Genomic DNA, 13,464 nt, shown 5'->3' on the forward strand with positions numbered 1-13,464 from the left:
TATACATTACTATTCCACAGAAAGTTCGTAGAATTCTAAGAACGGACAATTTTTTTGGTTTGTAATACTTTATTTCAATAAATTAAGCTGAAATGAGTCTACACAAAAATTTTTATTTTCATTAAATAATTTTGTGTAAGAATCAGAAATGTGAAAAATAGCATTTCTTTTAGATCTTATCACTTTTGAATCGTGGTAACCAATTTACGGTTATTTATGCGATGCTTCGAGAGAAAAAATCTTCGTGTATAGATGGATAATGGAGGAGAAGATATAACGATGAACTGTACGTGCTGTAAAGCGACACTGACCTTGTTAACAGAATTAAAGTCCAACGACTTAGATGGCGGGTCATGTAGAGCGAATGGACATCAATGCTCCAGCCCAGAAGGTATTCGAATCCAATCCCGAGGGACAGCGCAGTAGAGGAAGACCGCCATTCAGGTGACTCACGCAGGTGGGTGAAGACCTAAACCAACTTGGCGTGCAAAACTGGAGACAGCTAGCTAGGGACCGAGATGGCTTGAGAAGCATGTTGGTTGAGGTCCAGGTCGGCCCTGGACTTTAGCGCCACCAAACAAAATGGTAGGACTCTTTGCTGAAGAATAATTTTATTAAAAAAAATAATATTCAATATTCGAAAAAAAAACTATGCGTCTGAATATGTTTGAGTCTATAATTGCATCTTCTCAAGTTTTAGCTAAACATATTTTTTTAAAATAACAGTTCTTTGTTACTATTTGCTTCGAAGGTTATCTTAAATGTCCTATTTTTTGAATGTCAATTTTTATGAAGATTCTTTTTGTTTTAATTTAAGGAGAATCCATCTGCTAAATTTAATTTATAAAGAGGTTTTTATTAATTTTGGACAAACCAAAAGATACCAGAATACATATTTTTGCGTGATACATCTTTTAGAGACAGAGCAACTTTTATAAAAATAAAATCTATAACCAATCTATGTATGTATGCGGCCAGTTTCATTTAAAAGATTTGTATGCAAAATGTTTCTCTACATTCTTGTATGTTCATATTTTTGTTTTTAATATTCAAATTTACGCTATTTTCAAGTGAGGTGTAGGTGTCTTGCAGAAGACTATAGAGGCATATCTATTCTCAACTCTTTAAGGAAAATCTTAAACTATATTCTTTACGAGAGTATCTTCCAAGCTGGGTTTCGATCCGGTCTCTCAACGGTAGACCAAATTTTTGCACTAACAAGCATACCAAGATAACATTTGGAGAAAAAGAAAAAGCATTACAGCTGCTTCATTGACTTCAAAGCTGCTTTTTATACGGTCAATCGACAAGCATTGATTTACAAACATCTTCTCTTGGCCTTTCTGAGTTCAACGAAAGCCTCAGTATGGGATGGCAACAACTTATCCGAAAGTTTCGAGACAGCGGCGGGAGTTCCCCAAGGATGTATTCTATGTCCCATTTTGTTTGCGCTTTACCGGGAGTTGTAATATTTGGCGAATCTTTGATTAAAGTTTTACTGTATGCAGATGATCTGGTACTTTTGGCGGATAACCCATTTTCTTTACAACTGCAAATCAATAGACTTAGAGAATATTGCGAAACTTGGGGCTTACGGATCAATATTAGAAAAACCAAGGTTATGGTATTTGAATCTAGGCGGCATGCACGACGTGCTGAAGAATCATGGAACATCAACAATGAGCGTATTGAAATTGTGAGTGAGTTTAAATATCTAGGTGTATTGCTGACCTATAACCTAAACTGGAGCAATTATGAGAAGAGAAAACCAGGAAGGCCAAACTGGCCCTAAACCTGATGTGGGCCAATTTTTTTAGCAACCAACTTATTGACCTCTCTTCAAAGAACAGAGGTCTTCAATGCAACAATAAATACTTGCTTATGTTACGGTGTCCAAGCCTTTGGATACGCGCAAATAAAGGTATTTGAGACTTTACAAAGATACTTTTTTAAAAGACTTTTTAAACTGCCTAACGCTACACCTACGTACGCCATACATATCGAATCGGGAATAGCACCGATATACATATACTCAGAATCTGAAACGGCATTCCGACTATTTAGCTAAGGTTATGAAAAGAGAAAATGGGCTTCATAATGTAGAGGAATTACAAAATATGTTCGCGGTTTTGATAGCTAAAAAACTTTATTTAGAACACCTGCAAAGTGCATCCTCATCGTTAAGCAGAAACATATCTAAGCGCTTAAACCATCAATTGTCATCAACTTCAAACTATTTTTGTAAAGAGATGACTCCGGAAGCTATCGGTACCAATTTTAAAGCTAGAGTCGAGATCCTTAATCTCAACTTTGTCCCCCATAGATCAGTCGGGATGTGGAGGATATAAATCATTTCATAGTAGTTTGCGCAATATTACAAGAAATACGAAGATTATAAAAGCATTCAAAATTGTTTTATTTATCTTTTTTTTATAAATATTCAAGTTAATAAATTATTCATATGTTATACTTGAAAATTGTTAAGAAAAATCAATAAAAATAGTTTTTATTCCCTTATACTAAAAAAACTTTCATAATGTTAAACTATTTTTAACTGAAAAGTCTATCAGGTAGACGGCAACAACGCCATGTCCTTATATTCTTAGCTTTAAATTAATGATAATTGACTATCGAAATAAAGAATTTAATCTAATCTAATCTATTCAATTCAAACGCAAGAAAGCAAGTCTGTTTTTTTTTATCATAATAGATGCAATTTACTGTTCTATTCTAGGAAAAAGTCGACTTGTCTCCATTCAGGAAGAGGATATCAACCTTATTACGTTTGGAGAAGAGTGAAGAGCAAAGAGATCACAGAGGGGTCTATTTCATTTCAGCACTAACTTTCACTTCCATTTTTTAACTGTTGAATAGCCAATTTGTTTCTGTGCGTATAATTTAAAATACGTTGAAGCAATATATGGTGTATTTTCCTCACATACCTAATGTCTTCATTTATGCAATCTCCCCATAAAGCCAGAATGGCCTCAATTCTTAATGATTATTGTGAACAACAGGGTCCGTATCGTATATGCAAAAGACGATCATTCAAACGTGATAGTCACTTTCTCCATTATATTTGTATAGATAAATGTAGAGAGCAATATTCAAAACGGCGATCAACAAATGAAGAATCAACTATAACTTCAGCCGATTCCATCTCAGATGAAAATGATTAACCCTAAAAAAAATGTATTCTTATTTTATAATCTAAGACACCTTGTTATAGTTAAACAACCAATTCGCAACCAAAAATTGTTCTAAATACATAGGTACACACCGATGTTTTTAACGATATTAAATTACATAAATATTATTTTTTTTTTTGTGCAAGTTAGTGCGTAGCGCTTTCATGTCAGAGCTCATGTGTTTAATACCAGCCTGTGATACCTAGGTTATTGCATCTGGCGAGTAATTAAAAAATTCTCCAAGAGGAAGAGCTTTCCATATGTCGAGAATCTAGAAATTGCCGGTTAAATAATTTTAACAACTTTCATGAACATTACCTTAGTTGACCTCCTTTATGGTTTTCTGGATTACCATCATTCTTCTTAGATTCATACTGAAACATTTCTCTTTTTTGTTTGTATTCTCTCTCAATAGCTTCATAGGTTAGGATAGGTTGAAGCGGCTGTCCAAGATGGAAACGAACACACTTAGGCCAGTTTAATGGCCCATTGTGATACCACATGAATTTTGATCCATGGCTCTTGGAGAAGTGAGGCCGAGGTCTTTATGGAGTGTTGGAGATTAATCTAACTGCAGCATTTTGGTTACAATTAGGCAGATCAACCTCCACCACGGTTTTGTTCTGATCCTCTGAGTCTGAGCATGAACCCAAGAGTTCGTCCTCGCTCAGAACGATCATGTTTAGGCCGTCCTTAGTCTCCATTAAGGATGGACTGTCTACGACTTTTTTAGAAGGGAAGGGATGGGTTACAAACTTTGACCATTCCGAGAATGTCCTCGATACTAGCAGGTTCGATTGGAATCCATATGCGGGCTCTAGGTCTGCTAGGAATATCTTCCTAAGCGACAACCTCGAGCTTTGCACCTTTCCAAACTTCACCTAACCGGCTGACAGCGAGCTTGTACAAGTCACAAGACCTCTGGTCGCCACAAACCATGAGTTTGACATGACCCTGATGCCAACCCCCAGCTTATGTAAGGAAGGGGTCCTGGAAGCTCTCAAAATGCTTAAAAAGCCACCCAAGAGCTTAACCTTGACCAGCTGCCAACGATCAGCCGATATTGTGCCATCATCATTGCCCCTGTCTATGACTGCACCCACGACTTTGACCTGACGTGAACTGACGTCACTGAAATTGGCTTGTTTCTTAATGGGATTGAGGGGAGTGCTGGTGTTGTGCACACGAGGCCGTTTTGGTGTCGGTATGGCCCTCTCAAGAGACCTTTCACTTTTAGACGTAGTCTTTATTGGTTCCTGATGCAGCAAGAACGCTGTTAGCCCATTCGACGCGAGAGATTTGCTGCGGTGTCCTTTCAACTCCCAATGATGCACCGGAGGCTTTTAGGATTTTCGCAGCTTGCCGCCTTTGTCTATATAGGCTTTTTTAGTTTCCCCTTTCCATTTCTGGATGTACTCTCATTTGTATTGGTAGGGCCATTTCACAACCGTCACTACTGGAATTAGGTATCGCTACCGACAGCAGAGGAGGGTCCATGGATTGCCACTACTCCCTACTCTGTGTTGCCGCAGGAGATACGGCAACAGGCTTCGACGCCAAACTGAAGCAGGTCTTGAAGAGATACCGGTCTCATAATTTTTTTCATTTTTGTTTTTTGTCATCTTTTGGTCCCACGAGTGGCGAAGAAAAGAGGTCCGTCTGTACAGATAAGGCTAGTTAATCCGGAAGCCGCCAGATATCCGGATACTCAGTTAGAGACCCCAGCCAAGCTGATCATCAGCACGGGTCGTTTAACACCTTAGATCCAGCCCAATAAAGATAATAGGTGGTTGGAGAGGAAGAGATAGGGTGAGGAGTCAGTTGATGTTAAGAACATCATTCTGATATGTGAGGAAAAGATTAGGATTCGGTAACAGCAATTCAGCTTAGTTACCTAGAGTGAAAGGAGCATCGAAAAGAGGAGCGCTGTCTAGATTTTTCGCCAATTACAACGTGTGAGGTGGGATGGGAGTTGGTGACATACACGTTGGCTTGTGTGCCTTGTTTACCTGGGAAGAGGTAATGATTATGGGGAAGGTATGGCTACTTACCATATTTTCCTTTGAATTTGCAATTTAACTTTCCTGAGAAACCTTAAGACTCATTCGAAACTATTTAATATTATAAATTTGTCATCTCCAATAAAATAAATAAACCATTTATTTACACCAATTGTTTTGTTAGGTTAAATTTGGATTTTATTTTTCGTTTTCAAGCGCTTTATCACTTTAATTTTTATTCTTTAATCTCATCATTTAGAAAAAAAAATATATTTAATAATATTAAAACAAATAAAAATAATTTTTAGACATTCATAGTTAACGACAAAATAACTACAAAAGAAAGAGAGAGAAATGCATCTTGTATCATGAGGAGAGAAATTGTGAGAAAGATTATATGTGTATGTGGTTTAAATAAATCAATATATATTAATATGCTAACAAGGTATTAGTTTTGCCTTGTCATAGCATACTAAACAAATAATTATTAAAAAAAAAAGCTTACACAAAATAAAAACTATAAAAAATACACAAAATCAATTTATACAATTTCTTCTCGTTTGTTTCTTGTTTAGTTTTTTTTTTGTTTTATAATAGTTTACTGTTAAATAAATGTATAATTATAATTGTTTTTAATCATTTAAAATGATGTAATGCTATTCAATATGTTTACTTTTTTCTTTTTCGCATTTTTCTTCTTTTATTCTCATTTTAATAAATATATTTTTTTATAAGTTCAATGCTTGTTTTTTTTTTGTTTTGTTGTTATACCATTTCTTTTGTTGTTGCTTTCTTTGCGTTTTAATTGGAAAATTCAATATATAATAATTATAATAGTAATAATAATTATGAAATAAAATCGGCTGCTTTCCTTTATGTGTGTTTTTTGCAATTCGTTTTTGATTTAAATAAATTATACTTTGCATAGGTGTCGCGCAAGTTTGAATGGTTTTGTTTTTGTTTTTGCGTTGCTTACTGTTTTTTTGATGGTTGGTTCTTATTTAAAGAAGACAAAGAAGAAGAATAGAATAGTATGTAGGTTGGTTTTTTGTTTGATTGAAATTAATAATTTCTTTTATTTATTTTATAATTATTGGTAATTTACTGTGTTTGTTGTTTTTATTTTTGTGTTACAGGGCGTAACTGTTCCTCCTACATCTGTTTTTTTTTTACATAATATTCATTTATTTTTTTGTTGATTTTTTACTCTTTTAAACATTTTTTGTATTGTTTAGATTTTTTTTTAGACTTTTGTTGTTGGGGATAAGTGATTTTTGTTTTGTTTAATATTATTTAAGAGAAAACGTTCAACTAAAAACAGCTGCCTTCTGGTGGTTGCGCCAACTTTAAATTTTCTTTGCAAGTCATAATCCTACGAATTTCCTGAAGCATTGATTTTATAGTGTATTCGCGATTCCATCTGGCTAGCATGGGTACTAATCTATGGTCGACCTTGAAGAGAAATAAATATCTTATGGTTATCTTTTTTGTTTAAACAACATTTTGTTTTAACTTACCACACCATTACTTTGATTAATACAATTAATGTTAATTTTTGATAGAAATCTAAGAGATGGAGGATCATCTGGATAGCGTTCACCGCACTCAATTTTCAATGAATATATCCGGTTTTCGTAAGGTGTCTGTAATGTTTTGGAAAAATAGAGTTAATTTAAACAAAACACATACAGAGGTTGAATTAAATAAGTCAACTTTGTTGGAACGAGTTCGTTTTGCTAATTTCTATTCCTGGCATTACAATTATAAGGAGATAGATATTTTAAAAACGATTACGTTTGTAAAGTTTTCATCTTAAATAATTCAGGCCTGGAAGTTTATATTCTTACTCTGGGAGGCCCAATAATCATGCCTGTCCAGTGTGTTAATGTCATATCATCATCATTTTCAAGACCCCAGGAAATTGTTCCATCACCAACACCTTTTTGTCCCTGTTCTAGTTCTTCGAGTAAACGAAAATTTCTTGGAACCACTAAATTTTTAAAGATACAAAGAAAAACTCGTTAAAAATTATAAATTTTATTAGAAACAATTCATGTAAGCATGTCTCTATTTCGACTTTCTCCATGATTTCGTGGCTTACATTGAGTTTATCAATGCATTAATAACACTTGATTGAGGTTAATACGAACTATTACGAGAAGTGTCATAAAATGTTGATTCTAAGTAAAAAAGGGCTTAAATAAATCTTTTTGAAGTTTATGTTTTAATATAATGTCTCTTTTAAATGCTCCTTTTCGAAACAAGATGAAAACCTACCGACTATTGAATAACTTTGCTCATCAAACAAAAATAATAAGTTATGAAGGTTTACCCCTCTTTTTGCTCTTAATACTTAATAAATAATGTATCATTTGACACCTATTTTAACCTTAATTTTACAAAAAAAACGGATTTGGTTAATCCTAAATATCTCAAAAACCAATACCTCTATCGACTTCCAATATCATTTTTACAGTTATGTTCATAAAAATAGCAGTGCTCTCCAAATAAAACAAAAAGGGCTTTAATTAATAATATAATATATTTCATTAAACTTTTAATAACAAACTAAAATATTTTATTCATAATAACAGAAGCTTTGTCACAGTAAAAACAGTTTATTTTTAATATATGGCTGTTCATAATATAATATAATAATAGCAGAGCATGACAAAGTACTAGATCTATTACGTAAGAAGTAAGAAAAACTGTAATATTATATGAAAGTATACAAATAATGTAGCCTACAGTTAGTACTTTTTTGCATAACCATTGTTTTTATGATACTTCGCATCTACGTGGCATCGAGTCCACTAAAACCTGACACCTCTCGACTGATATTGCGTTCCACGAATCACGCACTGCTTCCCACAATTCTTTCGAATTCTTGGGTTTTGCTTTATTAACTGCGTTCTTAACACCCCGCCACAAATTTGAGATGGGATTGAGCGGGCCACTCCAAAACGGATAACTTCTGCGCAAACCATGATTTTGCCTTTTTTGACGTATGCTTTGGGTCATAGTCTTGTTGGTATCCCCAAACGAACGGCGTTTAGTCTTCAGCATAGGGTAACATAACCTCCTCGAGTATTCTCGCATACTTGGTTGCATCCCTTATGGGATAAATAGGCCCGACCCCGTTATATGAAAAGCAAGCCCATATCATAATTTTTCCTCCACCATGCTTCACTGTTTTTATAGGGTACCGTGAATCGTATGCTGCATTTTAGGGTGTTCTTACATATTCTCGACGACGACCCTTGAACCCAAAAAGGACGACTTTGCTTTCATCGCTCCACAGAATATTCCTCCATTTCTCTTTTGCCCAATTTATATGCGCTTTAACTAACTTAATTCTCTTTGACACATGACTTTTCGACAATAAAGGGACTTCGGGCTGGTAAATTCGCTTATAAAAGACGTATTCGTATTGTGACATCGCTAACAGACAGTTGAAGTCCATTTCTTATTTTCCTAGAGCCTATGGAAGGGTTCTGTTTTGCTTACTAAATAATTTTTCTGTCAGTTCTTTCAGTAGTCATCCCTTTTAGGACTCGCGTTTTTGGTTTATTTTGCCATTTTAAGGCGTTACTGACCATTTTTGCTGAGCTGCCTAGGATGTCTTGAATAATTTGGTAGGTTTTTCCCCCCAAACGCAGTTTTCGAATAAGTTTTCGAATTTTTTCGGTGCAGTGTCTTGACCGTCCCATTGTTTATTTTTGAGCTAATATTTATTAATTCTGTATATGCTAGTATGGTACAAATACTTAAAACTTTATATAGTAAAATATTTACTTACAGAAAAATAAAAAAATTGAGTTTTTAAAACTTTTTAATTATAAAATCAAAAGCACTGCTATTTTTATGAACACTATATATCCAGAGATTTTGAAATAATGGGTGTTCAAAGAAAAGTAGAGTATAACTTCAAGCTAAAAGTCTCTAATATGAAAACGAAAGTCCGTTAGATGCTAATGTTCATTTTTTTGTAAGAATTTCCGTAATTTTAATAATTGACAATCTAACAAAATGTGCCATCACTGCTATTACTAAGTACGCAACTTACTGTATATTAAAAAAAAATATTTGTTAGCTTGAACAAAAAATAATACTTTGTGTTACGAAGAATCCAATCCAATTCAATGGTCATTTTTTTGTTTAAAAAAAATAAATAAATAATGTGAAGCTACAGTCCGTATAGAACTAGTGAATTACAACATTTCTGTGTGCGAGTCATTTCAGGGATGCACCTACTGTTTTTATGCCGAAAGTAATATTTAAAATAAGAACTACTCTTGAAGGTTTTTGTCAATTTCTCTTAAATGAAAAACATTCAAGGTCGCTTAACACTAGAGCACTACTACTCTCGTCAGATCTGTACATCATCGTAAAACACATACGAATTTATCGATTTTCCTACATTTGAATTAAGAGAACACGTAGGACATGGCCGGCTATCGAAGATCATGAAAGCCCACACTACTCAACCAATTATGGCTTAAAGTCGTAAAAGTTTTCTGGTCAATTAATTTGACTTTTTAGCTACGTCAATTGACTAGCAGGATCGTACGTTTTGACGTTAGATTTTTTTTCTGTAGGGTTCCGGAAAGGCTGGTTCTCGGAACTCAAGACAAACCGCCCAAAATGTAAGCTAATTTTTTGTTTTATTTTTGTGACATTTGTCTTCTAAATGGCTTTTTTTAGACGTCCCTTTTTTAACAAGAAATAAATATCGCGCCAAATGTCAGCAATAATACTTCGAATATTTTCTTTAAAAGCGTCTACCAGCGTCTCGGCATATCTGCGTTGATTAGCAACTTCATATAACCCCACTAAAAAAATAGTTGAGCGATGTCAAATTGAACGATTTTGAAGACCACGCCAAAGTTCAACGACGCTAGATAATGTGCTCACAAAAGTTTCCTTTGATAAATTGATGCGTAGCACAAACCCAACCATTATTTTAAAAATTTTACAGGATTTGTAAACGTTGTTTAGGAGTAAGTCTACTCACTGTGGTTAACTAAACGGGGCACAAATCAAGTGATAGCTTTAACATATACCAACTCTAAAAAAAACTTATTTCAGATAAAAATCTACACGTCCAAAAAAATCATCAGTTATAAACTGAATCAGATGTATTTTTTGAAATTTTTCTTTAACAAGCTTTGTGCAGAAGGGATTGTTATTTCTGTGAGGTCAATTTGCATTAATTAATATTTGAAAGTAAGTACTATTCTAAAGAATAGCAGAGAGGAAGAAAAATCATTCATTCTACAAATTCTGAAATGTTTGGTCCACAATTCGCAAACAAATTGGTCCACAATTCGCAAATAACTGGTTAATGAGCATTTTTAAACATTATTTAGTGTTTAAATATTGAAATAGCCTTCCATGCATTGAGTAGATCAAGCTCAATAAAAAGTTTTTAATTTCTCGACCACGTTCTCATACGATTTAAAATTGATTTATGTCGAAGTTTGTGCTAGTCACATAAGGTTCTTATCAACCCGGTGTGGTGTGTTAATATATAAGCTTTCAATCATATTTTACCTCAATTTTCAGGTTTATACCTAGGTCGTTTTTAAATTCATCAATAGCTTAGGAGGTGATGTTTCCTTTGGTAGCTACTGCACATATCATGGACAAAAACTGCCTTTTCCGAAAGACTATTAAGTTACCTAACTTCAAATACCTATTTTTTAAATAATGTTTGCTAACTGCAAATAAAAGACTTAAGCATTCTAAAAGCATTTGACAATAATTTTGCATCCAAAGCGTTAGGTAAAACTACAATAATTAGATTCGCAATTATTCATCATCGATATCCTTTTCTGCTAAGTTCTTTAAATGCTTTGCAGTATTATGACATAAGCCTCAGGTCACGATAAACATTCACATAGCTCAGCTATGACTAAAAACCCATCGATTAGTAATCTCCTCTCATTCCTCGCCAGCCAACAGTTAAACCATTTTTGGACCATCAAACTAATTTCTGTTCCAACAAATTTCAATGCAAATATTTTCCACCAAACAATCAGATTGCGATTCTTCGATTTGTGATGCTAATCTAATTAAAAAAAATTATATACCTATGCATCAATTATTGTGGTCGGTCATAAAGTTAAAAAAAAAATCACTTGACCATATAAAACATGCTGCTATGGATAACCCAAAAACTCTATAGATTCCGAACTAATCCTGGAAACTATTCCTCGAATTGAAAATGGACAAATTTAAGTCCAAAAAACAAAACCGGAGAAAATATGAATCAAAATTTAAAAGAAGTGAAAAATCATCATCTTCCCCCAAAACGAAAAATTGACATTTGCACTTTGAGGCAGGGTTTTTGTTCGACGAAGACGAGAACGAGAAGACCAACTAAACTACACGACGATCGGGATGGCCCGATTTTTCTAAGCCAATTTTCTCAGACAATTTTCACGATTAACCCAAGTCCGCGATTGAAATTAATTTCTAAACACTTTAAATTCTATGTTTTCGATTGAATATTACAATAAAATTTATGAAAAACAATAAAAAATTAAATTTTATTTCTTACCAACACCGGTGCTAGGTTGGTTCGCCATTGTGGTTTTGCTATTTTTGTTCCGTTCGCCTTCGCCGATGTGACGGGTCTCTTTCTAGCTTGCAGAGTGCTCTTGCTCTGGGCGAATAAAAGTAGTGGTGTGGTGGCCCTTCAAAAGAAATTTTGTTCCTTTTCTTATTCGCCGTGTACACCTTCGATTTTCTACAATAGAAATTTGACCTGATAAATTCAATTCAAAACTACAATCGAAAGCTTTTTTCAAACAACTATAATTGGATTAAAATATATAAGGCATAATTTTAGCTCAAATAATTGCGAGTATTTTACTTTTAAGTGGCGTAATTTGTGGTACGCTTTCAAAGAAAAAAATCTGAACGGCAAACAGCACTGACACTGGACTAGTTGGTTGGTACAATTTTATTTTCTTCAATCGTCAACTGGTTCGAATTTTCGCAATTGGAAATGGAATGTAATGTGTGTGAATTCGCCGTATTTGTTTGCAAATACCTCGCATGCAGAGTGAAGTTGGTTGGAGTTTGATTTATCTGTTGACTGGAAGATGTTTGACAACCGGATGTGGCTGGAGATTCGGAGTAAATTAATTTGAATAGAAAACTGTTGCCGGAAGTTTGGTAACGGTCTCATTTAAGGACTGTGCACATATGAAAGCGACAATAAAAGCTTAAGAAGTAAACAATTAAGTCCTGTTTTAATTAAAATTTTTCGTGAATTTGAAGTTTTTATAAATAAGGGTATTTGATTTAATTTTGCGTCTTTGAGAGGGAAAAGCGCTATGGCATGAATTTCTCTACTACTTTCATACTGTTAGTTCTAACTATACATTTATTAAAAGTATTCGATATATTGTTGGATCTGCTAGTTAAAAACATTCTTAAGGTGTCGAACAACCTCACTAGTTTTTCAATTGTCAGACAACAAATTCATTAAGTTTGACAATAATGTGTACACTAGCTTCTGCCTGGAAGATTACAATAAATGTTCAGAAAATGTATCTGACACAAATAATTTAATGTCAGAAGTCTGTTCTTTTTTAACTATTGCTAACGATCGTTAACAATAATCGGTCCTAAATAATAAGATTGTTACGATTTGTCACAATAAAACATCAGCATATCATACATAAACTCATTGTTGAAGTGTCAAAAAGGGATATTGGACTGTCAAAGTGAATAATTTGTTTTTTGACTTCCAGAAAACAATTAATTTTAAAGCCATTTCTCATGTAATTCGAAACACAAATTTCCATTATACAATAAACAATGTTTTTCGTTCACTTCTCTCTTTTTATTAAGGAAATATTTTATTATTTGTCTTATCAACTTGTATTAAAATTCTCAAGCAAGTTAAAGCTGCTCCTATTTTTTTTTAGACATATTTTGTTTCATATTGGTAGGTTGACAGTTCAACAATTCATGTTGGTAGATTGACAGTTCAACAATTTCTAATAATTGTCGTTCCTAATTCCTCTGATTCTAGAAGTTAACAACAATGACACTAAAGGAATTTTTTTTGGCATAACAAAAACAATAGTTAACAATTTGTTCAAAAAAGAACAGACCACTGGCATGCTTTTTTGGATGGATGTCTGACATTTCTGATAGAGGGGGACAACTGTCAGGTGTGATTTTATTTTTACATTTGGCAAGTTTATAATTCTTAGATTTGTGAGAACTTTCTTAGACGTTTTGACAGAGCAGGAGAATGA

The 13,464-nt window shown here is 33.8% G+C and overlaps 2 protein-coding genes across 2 annotated transcripts in view; both read right to left on the reverse strand.

Annotated features, from left to right (window-relative positions):
- The window catches only part of LOC129944502 (tubulin polymerization-promoting protein homolog), a 379,947-nt gene that overhangs the window by 116,862 nt on the left and 249,621 nt on the right, over positions 1 to 13,464 (reverse strand). The gene's annotated exons all lie outside the window — the stretch shown is intronic.
- Positions 5,347 to 12,224, reverse strand: LOC129944505 (ubiquitin-conjugating enzyme E2 variant 2). The gene is made up of 5 exons (XM_056053978.1): positions 12,066 to 12,224; positions 11,751 to 11,939; positions 7,036 to 7,178; positions 6,706 to 6,831; positions 5,347 to 6,640 (listed from the first exon to the last, which is right to left on the reverse strand). Exons 2-5 carry the CDS (start codon positions 11,776 to 11,778, stop codon positions 6,500 to 6,502), a joined length of 438 nt encoding a protein of 145 aa, XP_055909953.1. The 5' UTR covers positions 11,779 to 11,939; positions 12,066 to 12,224; the 3' UTR covers positions 5,347 to 6,499.

This window comes from Eupeodes corollae, chromosome 2, assembly GCF_945859685.1.
Source record: "Eupeodes corollae chromosome 2, idEupCoro1.1, whole genome shotgun sequence".
Lineage (NCBI taxonomy): Eukaryota > Metazoa > Arthropoda > Insecta > Diptera > Syrphidae > Eupeodes > Eupeodes corollae.